This window comes from Oreochromis niloticus, linkage group LG18, assembly GCF_001858045.2.
Source record: "Oreochromis niloticus isolate F11D_XX linkage group LG18, O_niloticus_UMD_NMBU, whole genome shotgun sequence".
Taxonomy (NCBI): domain Eukaryota; kingdom Metazoa; phylum Chordata; class Actinopteri; order Cichliformes; family Cichlidae; genus Oreochromis; species Oreochromis niloticus.
Window position 1 is genome coordinate 9,723,779 of NC_031982.2, and position 17,081 is coordinate 9,740,859.

The following is a 17,081-nucleotide window of genomic DNA, read 5'->3' on the forward strand; positions in this document are numbered from 1 at the left end:
TTGTGATAACGATATTTAAATTGTTCAAGCGTTGCAAAAACGGAACAAAAACTCCCAATCTGTGTTTTCATGGGTGTAAAAAGTGCATCACATCTCTTTACAGTTGGTGTGCTACTGCCACACAGTGGTGACTTGAAAGACGTGCAGGCAAAATTTAAATTTGAGCCACTGAAAAACACCAGAAATGATGCAGCGAAGAGTAAACATTGAATTAATCTTTATGTTTAAACTGTAAATGATTATGTATCATAAACCAGATCAGCAATTGTGTTATTAAAAATGTGCCTCCTTCCATGCGGTGTCCAATTGGTTGCAATTCAATTACTTTTGGAAATGATGATTAGAATTTGTCCATCAGCAGAATAAGTTGTCAGGAAATCATTAAAGTGCATAAAGGGCCAGTCGAAACACTGGATGGAGGATGTGGAGGGATCCAACTGCATGTGACAACCAGTGATGGGAGACAACAGGATCATTTAGGTATCAAGGCAAAAATCTGTCAAGAAAAACACAATTAGTGTGCCAAGTGGTGGGAGGTAATCTATATCACTGTTTCTATAGTACACAACTACTGTACTGCGCAAAAGTCCTGAGCCACCCCTCATTTCTATTTTGCTTTCACGGAATTAGACTTTCTGAAGGTCCTTTTTATTTTTGGGTGACATGTATACCTACATACACTATATATCTATCTGGACTGAACATATATACTGTAATGTTTGCGTAGACTCTTAAGCACAAGACACTTTGCCCTCACCATGGTTTATTGAGGTGGTACAGTAACAGGGAGGTTAATGCCAGGGAGAGTCCTCCTGAACAACTCACTCTCCAGCTCCAGTAACTAGCTCCCCCCCTCCCTCACAGTAGACACTCAATTTTTATGCAGCACAACCAATATTCTTAAAAAACAGCAAAACTGCAACAGAAATAGTGAACACATCATCATGATCCCCTTAAGGAGCATGACAACTGTCATGATCCTGAGTCCATGACTCAGTGATTTTGTGTTTGGTGTATTTATTGTTATTACTTTCATTATTATTTGTGGGCTGTTTTGGGATGGTTTGTGTTTTGGGATTTTAGATACTGGGGCTACGTCCACACGTACCCGGGTATTTTTGAAAACGCAGATTTTTCTATGCGTTTGCACCTTTCGTCCACACGTAAACGGCGTTTTCGGTCACTGAAAACGGAGATTTCTAAAAACGCCTGCCAGGGTGGATATTTTCGAAAACTCCGTTTTTGCATTTACGTGTGGACGAGGAAAACGGAGAAAACGCAACGTCATAGGTGTGCGCCTTTTTGACGTCACACTGTGCGCCACGTTATTGTTTCGGTGAAATTAATTTCTACAATACTGTTACCGTTAATTGTACTCTCTGCGGTGTTTAAATGCTTACATATACACACACAGTTACTGTCCCTCCACACATACGACTCGGTTCTGCTTCTATGCCCCATCTTTGTTTACTATTTCCCACCGAGGCTCCTAGACTTCTGATTGGCCAACATTTCTACACGGTTAGGAATATATCGCCACCTGCTGCTTTGGCATGTTCCTAGCAGCGTTTTCCTTCATTTCTGCGTTTACGTGTGGACGGGATTATTTTTAAAAACGAAAACGGAAAATCTCCGTTTTCAAAAATACCCGTGTACGTGTGGACGTAGCCTGGGTTTCTGGGTTTGTGCTCCCTCTGTTGGTCCCTGGTGTTAGTGTTCCCCTGTCTCGTCAGGTTAATCAGGTCCAGCTGTGTCTCCCACCTGTGTGTGAATTCCCAGTGTCCCTCTGTGTATTTATAGTGTGTGTTTGCCTCTGTTCCTCGTCGCGTTGTCTGTGTTCATCCTCTGTGTTACCCTGCGTACTCTGCATTACTCTGTGAATCCCCTGCGTGCTCTCCCTGCTGTCCTCCCTTCATGTTCAGGTTCGCTCCTCTTTGGTTTAGTTTCTCCCAGTTTAGTTCATCCGTAGTTCTGTTTTGCCATCCCCACTTTATGTTTGGTATTTTTAATAAATCACCCTCACATCTGAATAAGTGCTGCATTTGAGTCCTCCTTCCACACATCACACGGCTGCTGCCCCAGTCGTGACAACAACGCTGTATAATCACATATACACACATACACTATAAACTTCCACTGGAAAGTTTTTATATATGAGAATCACCATGTTAAGCATTTAACTTATATAGTTAGGTCAAGTATTATTCACATGTATATTATAAGATTATGCCACTTGCTGTATGAGCACCTGTTGATGCATACTGCTTGTTGTAAGATTTAATAATTAGGATTAATGTGCAAATTTTGACCGTTTTGTGACCTATTGTGACAAAGCAAAGGGTTAATCAAAGGTTCCCCCCCTGCAGATGGCTCCTAGCCAGACTCCTGACCGGCCCTTGACCAGAACCTGACCCTGCACCTGCTGTTTTTGGCTCCAGGACGAGTGGGAAGTTACCCAGCAGCAGCAGGAGGGGTTATTGGCCCTTATAAGCAGTGTTGGGAAGGTTACTTTTAAAATGTATTCCACTACAGATTACAGAATACATGGCCCAAAATGTAGTTTGTAATGTATTCTGTTAAGTTACTCAATGTGAGTAACGTATTCTGAATACTTTGGATTACTTGTTATATTGTCATGCTTTTTTAGAACGACATGAACTACAGTAAACTTGTATAGAAAACTATTTCTGTATCAGTAATATGTTTTCTTTCTGTCTGCTTTCAGAACTGCGCATGATTATTTGCAGCTAGCAGGTTGTAACGCAGCCTTCAGTAATAGTTATAAATCACACAGCAATAGTACATCGAAGATACTGAAGTGGCACATAACCCAGGTAGCTACCACAGCTAAAACAAGGTAGCTGCAGTAGGCTAACGTTAGTTTTTTTTTAAAAAAGAACTTACTTCCAGATGTTTCTTTAGGTTGGAGGTGGAGTCTTTAGAAGCTGAGAGCAGCTCGGTTGCTGGTAAAACAGAGTTTGGATTGCACGGTCAGATTTCGCCCATCCCTTTCTTTAAATGTGAAGTGGTGTCAGAATTTCCAAGTAAGAAATGCATTCCTGCCCGCGCACTGCTGGATCTGTTGTGCTGGCTCTGGGTCCATTGTGCAACTGACGCCACCAACATTAACAGGATGCTTACATTAAAGCCTCTTATTGCGTGTTTTGTTTGGGTTTCCAGCATTGTGTGGAATTACCAAAATTAGAGAGGGAAGGGGATAGCCTAACATATGAAACAGGAAATGACCGCTGTGTAATCCATTAATTTCAAGAAAGTAACTGTATTCTAATTATCACATATTTAAGTGTTAACTGTAAAGGAATACAGTTACTCATATTTTGCATTTTAAATACGTAACGCCGGTACCTGTACACCGTTACTCCTCGGCACTGCCTATAAGAGATGGGTCGGAGGGGCCACCAGGGCTCTTCTCTGTCTCTGTGTGGCTCTGCTGTCTGTGCTTAAGGCTTTACACTCCGGGGTTTGCTTTGTTTGCTTTGCTATGGGTTGTCTTGCTGTTCTGTGTATTTACTATCTTGCTGTTCATATGATTAAACTCTGTTTCAAGAATTCTACTCTTTTCCTGAGGATCTTTTTGAGTGAACTGATTTAATTGGATCTTAAAAAAAACTGGATCTCCACATTGTTGGTGGGATAAGGTTATCATATTGGCTTTAAAATTTACAATCCAACACTTTCAGTGTGTTTTGTCTTCCTCTTAATTGGAAAAGAGACCAACAGTGCCACCTAGAGAACCAGAAAATATTAAATGAGCAGGTGATTCAAATGCTGTAAGGTGAACCAGAGGCACTGCTTTAAATCATTTAATTTTTTTTTTTGCCTGTCCCATTAGGTTCTTTTGCCATCAGAATTATTGTCTGAAGGCCAAGAAAGATGCCCAATGGATTTACTAAACCAAGTAGACCATCCTGGCCTTGCCATATTGGTCCATTTGATTGACCTTTGTTTTTATTGTTTATTTTATTTTATTTTCAGTTCTTACATACGAGACATGACTGGGGGAAAGGAAAGGGAGAAAGAAAGAGAGGGAGTGGAAGAAAAACAGCAGGGAAGAGGAACGGTGATAAAGGGCACAAAAAAAAGAAAAAGAAATAAAAGGGTGGTGGGCAAAAAATACATATATATATCAAATACCTGGATCACCTGTTGAGAGAAAAAAAAGAGAAAACAAGAAAAAAAAGACAGCAATATAATAAACAAGATCATCAAGATAATCTATGTGTATATAACAGTAAATACTAAATATTGAATATTATTGTGCAGCACGTAAGATCAACAGCGCACAGTGTGCTTTGAGGTAGGAGCCAAAAGAGGTGTAGTTTGTGTCTGTGAGCACCCGTGTGTAAACCTGTGAGGATGAGCGCGCTTCATGTAGTGATCTGCTAGAGGGTGTGGGGAGCCATAGCCCCCCGCCACCCCCCAGGGCATGAGGCAGGTATGGAGGAGATCCAGGCTCTAGACATCCAGAGACCCCCAGAGCGCAAGAGTCCAAGGAAAACCAACTGCAGGGCAACCGTGCCACTCTCTCAGAAAGAGCTGAGGAGAGCTCCAGACGAGGGGTCACCCAGCAGCTGCAGAGCAGAAGCCAGAGGGGGTTGCAGTGACGTGCCCGTGAGCTCTGCCGGCAGCCAGCTGTGCCAGAGTGGACCGTGCCCCAGGCCCCAAAGGGGCCCGACGGAGCCACAGGCGCCAGCCCCGACAAGCAGCCACCAGGAGTGAGCCGGAGCATACCTGAGCGCCCAGCCCTGGACACCAAGAACCACCAACGCACCGATGTCTGAGGGCGTCTGCCACTGGCAGGGGGAGTGGTGGGGGAGATAGGCCTCCATACCTTGGAGGGCCTGAGATGTCCCCAGAGAGGTGGCGTCTGATACCCAACCTGACATATAGTCACAGACAAACAGGCACACACAGATACAAACATCCATTCCCACCCCCATGCACACATATGCAAATACTCAGCACTCACCCAATGTGGAGATAGACATAAATAGACACTGTACACACAATCACACTCCCCAAACGTACTCTATATCCCAGGTCTAGGTACCTTTCACCCTCGAGGGGGAAACTGCACCCAGACCCATGTCATTATAGAGCTTGCTTTGAAAAACTGGTGCGCAGTCATGTTGAAACAGGAAGGAACCATCCTCAAACTGTTCCCACACAGTTGGGGGCATGAAATTGCCCAAAATGTCTTGGTAAACTGAAGCATTTACAGTTCCTTTCACCCAGGAAGTAAGTGCTGGGAGGGGCTCCAGTACCCCTGCCAATAGTTAAGAAAATAATAGAAATGAAAGTATAAGTCAGACCAAATTATAAATGTTTATGTGGAAACCTGTTTTTATTTAAAGAAAACTGATCATTTTGAAGTTTAACTTTCACGGGGCATGTAAAAAGAAATAAATCATGGTATAAAGAAATGTGACTCAGACAGAGTTTAGAAACACTTCCTCCTCAGCAACACATATAAACGTTCAGCTGTTTGTAATATACCAAAAGTGAAAGTACATGTACAAGATACAAGCTTTCGTTCTTTACATCAAAGCAAAGCACTGCAACATCAAGACAACAACGCCAAGATGATCGACAAAGACATCGTACTTGAAGCACTGGGGGTGATCTGCAATGCTGAGATAACTTCTGTTCAACAAAAACAAAGAGAAGTTGGCATCTGCTCTGGTTTTCTCGAAGCTGTCAAAATTTTGCTTTTCAATGCTCCTGCTACGCAGCTGCCTATTACCCAGCTCATTTCTACAGTTGTGGATGGAGATCAAACCTGGTAAATGTTCTTCTAAACCTCTGATAATAACTGCTTTAAATGTCATTTCTGAAACAGGATTGTAGGTTTTAGAAAGGGTTTGGCTTTAGAATAGTTAGAATTGCTGGTGTAAAAAATGTTTTAAAAATAATTTAGATGACATTAATAAAACTGTGACTGTGCCGAGACTCAAAGTCAGGTTGTAGTTTCGAAAACCCAAAGAAGTTTAATAGTTTCACAACAGGATAGAAAAATATATGTGCTCATTTTTACCTGCATTTCACTTTATATAGTGTAAAAACAGTCCAATTAAAATCCACCATTTTCATTTTTAACAGCTAAAATTTCAGATTGTTCAGATTCCCGAGACATAATTCATTAACTTTTGTAAAACAGCACCACCTATAAGCCATGCACAATCTGAGTTAAAATATATTTAGGTTGATGACACGAGGACACAGCTGATCTGCTTTGAAACTTTATGCTAACTTACAGCTCGGTGTCACAAAGCAGCTTGAGGAGGATTGGGCACGTGTCTTCTGGATTGCCCGGGAATATAGGTATTAAAGGTTTTCCAGCAAATAAACATGTATCAAAATTTGAAATAGAGGAAAGAAATGGAAGGCGTTTCATCATCAACGAGGAAGAATTCTTTGACCCCAGATTTCACTACGACTTTACTGGAATGAAAGACACAGATACCTTTTACAGAGGTGATGAAGAGTACCGGCGTCCCTATGGTTGGCAGCGTTTTGCTCTCAAGGTAAATATCCCTTTGAAGCAGCCGTGTTATTCATGAGATGAAGTATATAGTATATGAAATATATAGTAGAATAAAATCAAAAGATGGTTCACAATGTTATTAATAGATCATTTAGAAACATTACAATCACATTGATATCAAAATATAGAATTGATTTTGTTCTCTGTTGCTGTTTTTATTAGAAACTTTCAACTAGAGGCTGTGATGAACAAATAAAATGCAGACTTTTTCGTCTTGGTAGATACAGTGGAAGGAGGGCTGTGACTTCATTAGATTGTCAAAAGAATTTATATTATATTTCACAGGAAATCAGAATAATGACAATAATAATTTTACTTTTACTTTTATTTGACTTTTTAAAATTTGTGTGTAAAACACGTGTTTAACTTTTGCAAAGATAATCTATGGACTGTCTGAAACAAATAAAAGCAGTTTTGATGACCTCAGACCGACAGCCTGTCTTCGTACTCGAGCTGCACCCTCTTGATAGCGTCCTCTGCTCTTATGTCCCAGTGTCCCATCCATTCCAGCCCGTAGATATGGCAGAAACAAACAAACAGTTACAGAAATAACTAAAGATAAAGAGATTACTTTTGGCTCTTTGACCTATCAAAAGCAATAGTTTGTTTTTGTTGTTGTTTTTTTAACTGTGTTCTGCTATGAGTTGTGCCCCTCAGCTTACTTAACTCTACGAAGCTATCATCTGTTATAACATTGTAACAGATTTTCTTGCATGAAAATATTTGATCACAGGTCCTGGATAAGTATGATGGAAATGAATGGCTAGGCACCGCAGGCTATCGCACTCGGTCAGTGTCAGGGGAGTGGCCTGTGTCCTACCATGGGACATCTTATGACTCTGCTTGTGAGATCATCAAAGGACGTTTCAAGGTTTGATTACATTATCTCTGGTACTGCAGTATTTTAACCAGTGAAAATACAATATGATGCTTTAATATGACAATACTTTGGAATTACATGCCTAGTAAGTAGAGATGGCAGGATACCACTTTTTTTTGTCCGATACCGATACCGATATCATAAATTTGGATATCTGCCGATACCGATATGAATCCGATATAGTGTGTTTTTAACAAAGCATATCTGTTAACAAAGACTGCGATGTGCTCATTTCCTGTGCTATAGAATAGAAACCTGATTTACTGTTAGTTATTGTACATCTATAAATAACTAAAAGTTTTAAAAATGACTTAAAGTTTATCTTATTGAGTTCAAAGTAAATAAACTGTAACATTCTCTAAATTATCTAAATCTCTAAATTAATTTCTAATTCCTCTCACTTTATTTAACAGCCAGGTTGGATAAACAAATATGGCAGAGGGGTTTATTCTGCACCTGACATCACTGAGGCCCTCAAATATTGTAAAGATTTCAAGTCCAAAAAAAACGGCAAGACGTACAAAGTGATTCTGCAGAATCGGATCAACCCCAGTTACAGAGAGAAATGGAACAATGATAAGTACTGGCTGGTTCGCATCGATCGTGGATTATCAGAAGAAGAAGAGGGAAAGATGGTGGAGCGTGCCATTCGTCCCTATGGCCTTCTGTTGAAAGAGTTCTAAAAGACCAAAAAGGTCACTAGAGGTCGCAGAAAAGCCAAATAAAGACTAAAGCAGACTATAGTAATCCTCTGTGCTGCAATTTAATGTGCAGTAAACCTTAAAATTTGCTATTTACCCGCATGCATAAAAATGTTTGTGGGAAAGAGAAGTGAAGTTCAGGGATAATTATGCTCACAAAACTGTTCTCACTATGAAATTCAGGTAGACATTCAATCCTTCTGCACACTAGAAGCCAAGAAGTTGTTCTTATTAATCATTTATAACTGAGCTCTGAAGAACTGGTGGATGATTTGCAGAGGTGGGACCAAGTCATTGTTTTGCAAGTCTCAAGTAAGTCCCAAGTCTTTATCCTCAAGTCACAAGTCAAGTCTCAAGTAAAGTCAAGCAAGTCAGAGTCAAGTCGCAAGTCAAGACAGACAACTTTCAAGTCAAGTCCCAAGTCCGAAACTTTGAATTTCAAGTCCTTTCAAGTCTTTTTTTTAACCCTCTGGGGTCCCGGGTATAATTGGCCGTTCTTGACTACTTTTGATTTTACTTCTATATTTCACTTTTAAAATATGTTTTTCTTGCCTTGTTTGGTATCATTATTTACAGCACAACCTCAAATATCTGAAATTTGAGTTATTTTTTTCATTTTGGTATACTATATTAGCACAGTTGATCTAAATTCAGACAAAAAATTCAGAATCCGAGTAGAAAAAAGTTATATTTTTTTACATGTTTAACGAATCATTTTCATAACTTGAAATGCAAATAGAAATTGTACATTTCTAAAAATTATGCACAAGTTTTGCAAACAACAAAGTTATATGGTACTATTTACCTAAAAATGCAGCCAAGGCCTCAGGGGTTTTTTATATAACCATTTAAATCTATTTACAGAACAATCAGGTGTGCTGCATCAAATAAGAAGGCACACAAATTATTTGTGCCAGTCCAAAAAATGTAGTTTGTATTCAGTATAAGACAGAGGAGAACACCACAGGCCTAAACCCTGCAGGTCTGACAACTGGACGTGCAACAGTCCAGTTTTCTATGTGGAGACAGCGTTTACACTGGAATCTGCCTTTGACAGCTTTTTTAGATCAAATATGAAATTCAGCAGTCTAACCGACACACAATACAAAACAATAACTACACAACAAACTAACTACAGCCTCCAAACACGCTAAACGTCACTAATGTCTCACATATGAAAACTCTCTCTCTCTCTCTTTCTTTCGCTCGCCCGCTTTCCGTCGCGGGTGTCACTCCTAAAAACTTCCCCTTCTCCCTAAACAACCAAATGTCACATGTTGCCTTATCATTTTTTTGATTGGCTGACATGGTAAACTCTAACACCAATAGGGAAGGGGTGTTTTTCTTTTTCTTTTTTCACTCGCAAGTGGAGAGCGTATGCTAGGCTGTCTGTAGAAAACGCCGTTTTTGTCTAGCATCCCTGTTGAGAATAACCTTTGCAAATAAACAACAGCTAATAACAAGATCAAAATATTTTATTTGATGTATTGACATAAATGACAGAAGAAAAAGGCCATGTATAGCAGGACTACTCAATTACACACTAAGGTGGGCCAGATTTTCTAACCAAAAAAAAAAATTTCCCTGGCTCAGACATGCAAAAGTTAAACACGACCATACACTAATTGCAAATTAAACACAGTGATTTTGAATTGTGATGTGATGGTAAAATAAATATTTGTCAGTCTAAACTGGGTTAAATCTACGGGGTTAATGATGGGGAGGAGACGGAGAGAGACTGAGTACAGCTACAGAACCCACTTTCTGAAACGGACCCTGCTCACCATTCACCGACAATTCTGAGCTAACAAGTTGCATGTTATTCTTGGATGCGCTTGCAGGACCGGATTTAAAATAGCATGACAAACATATCATACCTGTTAAAGCCAAACAGTATCATCAACGTAGCCCGAAGAACATTTGCTAATAAGATGAACTTAGCTAAGTCAGCTATTTCATCGTAGCAAAAAAAAAAAAAGCACCACCTACCGTTCTTTATGCAACTTCAAATGTCGGACAAAGTTGGAAGTTGTTCCATCTCCATCTGTGATTCTCTTCTTGCATGTTTTGCATATTGCATTTCGTTTTTTGTTGACTACTTCGTAGTTTATGTACCCGAAAGAAATTACTCTTGGGAGCATTTTTGGCTCGAGCGTTTTTGTTCTTGTTTTTTTCAAATCTGGTTAATTTGATTGGCTGTGCTACAGCCCACGCTCACATACATACGGAGTGTGGTAAGAATGAATGAATGAATAAAGTGAATTAATGGTCCGCACTTTTTATATAATATGTATGTTAAATTTTAGATTTGGGTAAAATATCAAGTCTTTTCAAGTAAACAGGTTCAAGTCCAATTCAAATCCCAAGTCACTGGTGTAAAAGTCCAAGTCAAGTCACAAGTCTTACAACCTTTTTTCAAGTCAAGTCTAAAGTCATAAAATTAATGACTCGAGTCTGACTCGAGTCCAAGTCATGTGACTCGAGTCCACACCTCTGATGATTTGTAATTCCTTGATGAGATTGATTACCAGTGTTAGTCAAGTTACTTGAAAAAAGTAATTAGTAACTAATTACTGATTACTACTCCAAAAAAGTAATCCCATTACTTTACTGATTACTTATTTTCAAAACTAATTAGTTACTTAGTTATTTAGTTACTTTTTAAAAACATGATACACAACCTGAATACATAATTAAGCAGTAGAAAGACATTTTCTTCCCACGCAGAGTGTACAGCGGACGCTAATATTTTTGTCACTTTTTACCAACTAAAACTTAAAGTAATGTAAGTACGTCCAAGCTTTAAAAGCTGCATAGTCGTACTCTGTCCCGCACTCCATACTATCCATTGTTGATCTACACAAGTCTGTTGCTGCTGCAGGCGTTGCACGTGCTCATAGCTGGACTGGCCATCGGGCATACCGGGCATTTGCCCGGTGGGCCGCTCGTGATTTTTCGTTTTTATGGGCCGATGGGGTTTTATTTCTTTTATTTTTTCAACGGTATAAATGAATAGTGGTGTATTGGCCAGTTGGTCATGATCGACTCTGGGCTGGACCAATTACAGCCGAGGAGGTCGAACTTTAAAGTTGAGGTGAAAAGCAACGCGATTTGTCCCGATCAGAAAGAGCAAACCAGCGGAGGTCGCGTTAAACAACAGTAGCACCTTTAAACTTGATGAGCTGTTGTTAGAATTTATTTAATATTAATTTCTAGTATCAGCTGATGTTTGCTGGAGGGATGAAGGGTTGAAGGGAAGTTATGAACTGTTTCTGGGAGACAAATAACACCAGGATCCTTTTCTAAGTAGCTGACAGCTGGTAACTGTGCAGGGGCGGGTCTAGCAAAGTTTTGCCAGGGGGCCAGGTAGGGTATTAACAGGGAAAGGGGGGAGGGGGAACAAAAAATACGTTTCTTATTCTCATTTAAAATTTCTAGCTTTTAACAAATAATTATCTGAATCATACAACCAAAGTTTTCATCTGATGTCAAATGTATAGAAATCCATTATTGTACATAGTACTTTTTTCAGGGTCCCAGCATAATTTCTTCAGAACTAAGTACTGTATATGATGCCAGTATTTTCCCACATTTTCTAGATACTGTACCAGTACTGTGTGTAAAATACCATCAAAATTAAGTTTTGATGGTAAGTTTTGAGTGAGGAAGTTTTATTCTTTCTCACCTTTCTGTCTCCTTTCACTTTTTAAAGGTTGCCATGTTAGAAAAAATATTTTGCCCTGCCATGCTGTTTATTGATGTGGTAAATAAATAGTTTATGAAAATATCACTAAATCTGTCATTATTTTTTAATATTCAGTAATGGTCATGTCTCACCTTTAGTCTTCGGTCTTAATTTCAGGTTTCCTCCATGTGTTGTAGAAAGTTCAGGAGGTAAACCAAGCAGTCTTTGGGTTTCGGCTAAGTACTGTTTAGAATACCAGAATAGGGAGGATGGTGTAGGTTTAAGTTCTAGATTGATACATATGTACCAACAAGACAGTGTACATCACTGTCACAACGACGGTTTTTACCATAATACCTGGTGGGCCGGTCTCTAGTCAAAATGCCCGGGCCGATTTTTTGTCCCAGTCCAGCCCTGCACGTGCTTATGTCATTGTCATGAGCAGTGTTGGGACTAACGCGTTATTAAGTAACGCGTTACAGTAACTACGTTATTATTGTGGTAACGAGCACGGGAACTAGTTATTATGCCAAAACCAGGAACGCGTTACTCGTTACTGGGATTTAGATAGGCTCGTTACTCGTTACTTCGTGTGGTGGATATCGCGGAGCTTCCACAGATTCAGTAACATTAGCAAGTGGTGGAGGCCAGCAGGTGGATGAAGGAAAAGGGAGGCAAGAGGAGAGACCCGAAGCGGCCGCCGGTCCGCGTGTCAGGTGAACTGAACTTCAGGTAAGAAGTTATGACCTGCAGTCTATCTGGGTCAGATATAAACCAAGTTTAGGTGGAGTTTATTTTCGGTATGCTGACATTTTCGTACTGCGTGCTAGCTAGCATGACGGAGTTTCTATACAGCTGGGTGGGTGCTATGTTACTGATGTTGAACTTTATTTTGTTCATACGGTTAATTATTAGAGTTGCCAACCGTCCCGTAAAAAACAGAATCGTCTCGTATTCAGAGAAAATATTACGCGTTTCGTACTGAGGTGAAAAGGAACACAGTTTGTCCCGGACTTCAGCTACAATGAAAAAGACACAAAGCTGAAGCTGCACAGCTGCCTCTTCTTCTCTCATTCTCTCACGTTTCTACTTCAATCACGAAACTGATCAATGATCAGCTGATCGGCTTTTCTCTCTTGTTTATTTATCGCCCACTTTGCGCCAGAAAGAGGAAACCAGCGGATGTCGCGTTAAACAACAGCAGCACGTTTAAGCTTGATCAGCTGTTGTTAGAATTTATTTAATATTCATTTCTAGTATCAGCTGATGTTTGTTGGAGCCACAGCTGTAAAGCTGCTGGTCATGATATCGGTTTGGTTATCTGGTGAGAGGGAAACATGAAGATGAAACCAGGAGATGTCCTTACTGAATCATCAGAGCTGAACAGGTGATGGAGAAACAGGTTTACCTTTTAGGTGACATGAATGAGTTGAAGGGAAGTTATGAACTGTTTCTGAGAGACAAATAACACCAGGATCCTTTTCTAAGTAGCTGACAGCTGGTAACTGTGCAGGGGCGGGTCTAGCAAAGTGTTGCCAGGGGGCCAGGTAGGGCATTAACAGGGAAAGGGGGGGACAAGGAAATACTTTTCTTTATTATTCTCATTTAAAATGTCTCGCTTTAAAAAAAATAATTATCTGAGTCTTACAACAAACAATTGATAGAGTGATACATATATACCATCAGAACAGTGTACATCACTGTCACAACAGTGTTTATTTTCATTCAAAGGCTTTATGATTTTTCCTATATTGGTGGGCCGGTCTCTAGTCAAAATGCCCGGGATGATTTTTTTTGTCCCAGTCCAGCCCTGTATGCAGCTCATCTGCAGTCTGGTGTTACCTACATCTTCCTATTCAGAAGGCAGAATTTCCAAGTTCTGAGTACAATCAAAAGCACCACGACTGCAGTTTTTGTGTTGGATGTAAAAAGCAGGCTAGAATCATGGCGGCGGTCAACGACGGTCCAGGCGTGGGATTTCTCTCGTGGAAATGTGCACATTATTTTTTCCTTTCTGTTGGTAGGTGGCACAGTGCACTTGTGGCAAGCAAGCAAGCTAGAAGACTGGCAATCTTGCTGAGTATCCAGTTACGGAAGCAACACATTAACAAGAGAATTCCAATAACCAAAGTTACTTTCCCTAGTAACTAGTTACTTTGAAAGTAACGAGTAACTTGAAGTAACTGAGTTACTTTTTTAGAGAAGTAACTAGTAATGTAACTAAGTTACTAATTTAAAGTAACTTACCCAACACTGGTCATGAGACACTCTCACAAACAAAATCACAATGGTTTAGTAACGCAGTAACGGAGCGTGCTAACGGGAAAGTAACAGTAATCTATTTACTTTTTTGCGATAGTAATCCTTTATATTACTCATTACTTGAAAAAAGTAATCGAATTAAAGTAACGCATTACTGCCCATCTCTATTATAGCTCTTAATTACACACGATCACAAATTTTTACCAATATATATAAATATATATATTTGACCTGCTCCTTTTTTCTTTTTTCCAAAGATTCACAATTTAAATGCATGAAAAATGAAAAAAATTCTTCATCATTTATAATGTTGCACTTTGATTCATGATAATTTTATAAATAATGTGTTCCTAAAAGTTTGCTTTTCTCTTTTTGAAGTGTGGAAAAAAACAGCATCTCCAGAAATAATTGTTTTTGCTGCAAAGTGTTTCTTTGATGCTTTTTGTTCTTGCATGAGGGGAGAGAAAATCTAAAATGTAAACATTGTTTAACATGAAATTATGTAAGTTTATATGAAATGCAAGCTTAGAGCAGAAAATTGTAAAAGGTTTGATATTTGTGCAATTTTACTTCTCAAATTTTGAAGATTTTAGATGTTTTTCACTATTAAATATGCTTTTAACTATGTATATTGAGTTCCTTTAAATGTCTCGACATCTCTAATCAGTCTAATTTGTAAGTGGGAAGTTACTGAGCTCTTTTTTTGTCACAATATCCATATATATCCATATATCCAGTAAGCGGGAGTTCACTGGGTAAAAACAGCTTGAGCTAGAGGTCAGAGAAGAATTGCCAAACTGCTTCATGATGATAGGAAGGCAATAGTAACTCAAATAACCACTGGTTACAACCAGGTTAACCCAACCATAGATGGGTCACAAGTCAGTGCCCTTCAAGTGCACTGACTTTCAGTTCAAGTCAACTTTCAATTTAATTTTCAGTTAAAGTGTATTCATATAGCACCAATTCCCAGCGACTGTCACTGCAGGGTTCTTTATATTGTTTAATACAGACCCTACAATATTAAACCAGAAAAAAATGGAGTCCCAAGTGAGAATAAATGCGGGGAGTTGTGTCAGGAAGCGCATCCTGCGTGATATCTTAGGTAAATCAAACATGTAGATCATCGAGAAGAACATTTCGATACCAGATTAGTCAGATCTGTGGACAACAACAACAACCTCTGATGCTGTTGGAAGGCATGTTCAGAGGCATCAAGAAAGAAGGAAAGGCAAGGATGTAAGGAGAGGTAGAAACCAGGTGGGAGGGAAGCAAGGCCAGGAACTACTAATACTCTTAGTATGCTGTCGCCCGGAAGAGAAATGAAGCAGGGGTCATCTTGAAGGAAAAACTTGTGTTGTGGAGGTGAAGAAAACAGAGGTGACGAGGAGGTGTTGGTAGGTATGATGTTAAGGAGAACAATGCTGAAGAACAGAAGGTAGTGGATCTTGTGAAAAAGATGGAAATGGCCGTGATGAACACTGATGGGGTTTGCAGAATGTACTCCACCATACAAAATACACTGAATCCTGGCAAAGGTGCTTCTTGACACTGGGCTGTTAGAAAAATAATACATTTTCATTAGAATTTCTTGCTTTGTACAAACTAAATATAAAAGTGAAAAACAAGTAAATTTTTTCCATCGGCTGTGAAACTATTCAGGTTTTTTATAGCCAGTTTTGTTACTAGATGGTAATTAACAGATAGTCAAACACCTTCTTCATGTACAAATTGGTATTACAGAAAAAATATAACATTGTCAAATATAAACAATATACTATTAATATATTTATATTAACAATATATATTATCAGTATATGCGCACAGAATGGGAGGAAAGGTGCACAAAAAACAAAGACGTGTGATCGTTTCTCTCACTCACAAACAGGTGAAATATAAAAAAAGGAAAGATCTGCAAGGTGAAAGGTATCGGATTTGCAGTGGGAAGGAAAGAAAATGCCTTAAGCCTAGAATAGAACAAGCTCGGAAAGTTGGAAAAGGGTCCCGTTTCTGTGGCCCTTTTGGATACATTGAAGGTCAGTTTGGAATTGATGGAAGAAAGTGTGTTTGTTTTTTGAAAAGTGAAAATATGTGATAGGAAATCTATCTGGAAGACTGGCTATATGTTTTAATGCATTGTTCTCATCTGATGGAAATCAAAATCATCAAAATGTATGATTTATTCTTCGTGACATAGACATGCTAATGTTAGTGTTTTTTATGTTGATAGACTGAACAAAACAAAAGCACTCCACTCTTTTTGGCCTCAGGCTTGGAGGTGCTGATTCTCATTCCTGCTGCTTCACATTTGGCTGCAAACCTCTCCAGTGTGAGCTGGAGGCCACCACCTGATGAAGTCAATGGAACCACATCATCTGCAAAAAGCAGAAAGCTATTCTGAGGCCAACAAAGTGGAAGCTTTCTGCAATCTGGCTACGCCTAGAAATTCTGTCCATAAAAATTATCAACAGGAGTGACAAAGACAGCCCTTTGTTCCCATTTATTCTACCCGAAACTAATAAAATTGCCATAAACATTCTTAACAGCCTGAAAGAAGATTTGAAACAAGGAGAAAAAGCTGAGCTATGTCAAATTTCATGAGAACTGGGCTTAAAACCTGTTGTTACAGGTCTTATGGATTGATGATTGAAATTTTTTTATTTAAATCAATGTAAGTATGTACGGAGGAGGTTAGAACAAAGGTACAACAGTTTTTATATCCATCCAATAACCATGGTGGAGGCTCTGTCACAGTTTGGGGCTGGAACCTGGAGCCTGGAGAACTATTCCTAAAGACATTAAAGAAAAAATTACAAGCTTGTATAAGAGAGTTCAGGCTGTGCTGAAAAATAAAGATCGTCATACCAAATATTGACTTGCGCATGTTTCAATAAATCACTGCACTTATTTCCCGTTTTACTGGCAAAATATAGAAAAATGACAGGTGGCTCAAGTCTTTTTCAGTGGATTGTGAACCACTAAAAAAAG

The 17,081-nt window shown here is 39.3% G+C and overlaps 1 protein-coding gene across 1 annotated transcript; it reads left to right on the forward strand.

The window, feature by feature from the left end:
- Window positions 1–5,403: 5,403 nt before the first annotated feature.
- On the forward strand, window positions 5,404–8,540 carry LOC102081413 (uncharacterized). Its single transcript, XM_005458141.4, has 4 exons — window positions 5,404–5,803; window positions 6,278–6,545; window positions 7,299–7,436; window positions 7,859–8,540. The coding sequence occupies exons 1-4, from the start codon at window positions 5,604–5,606 to the stop codon at window positions 8,126–8,128; spliced, it is 876 nt and encodes a 291-aa protein (XP_005458198.1). The 5' UTR covers window positions 5,404–5,603; the 3' UTR covers window positions 8,129–8,540.
- The last annotated feature ends 8,541 nt before the right edge of the window (window positions 8,541–17,081 follow it).

What these genes read in the sequence shown, in the direction of transcription:
- LOC102081413 (XM_005458141.4), top strand. Translation starts at nt 5,604, where the DNA reads ATGATCGACAAAGACATCGTACTTGAAGCACTGGGGGTGATCTGCAAT. An exon ending in GTGGATGGAGATCAAACCTG is followed by an intron (nt 5,804 to 6,277) that starts GTAAATGTTCTT and finishes GCTAACTTACAG; the next exon opens with CTCGGTGTCACAAAGCAGCT. An exon ending in TCATCAAAGGACGTTTCAAG is followed by an intron (nt 7,437 to 7,858) that starts GTTTGATTACAT and finishes TTTATTTAACAG; the next exon opens with CCAGGTTGGATAAACAAATA.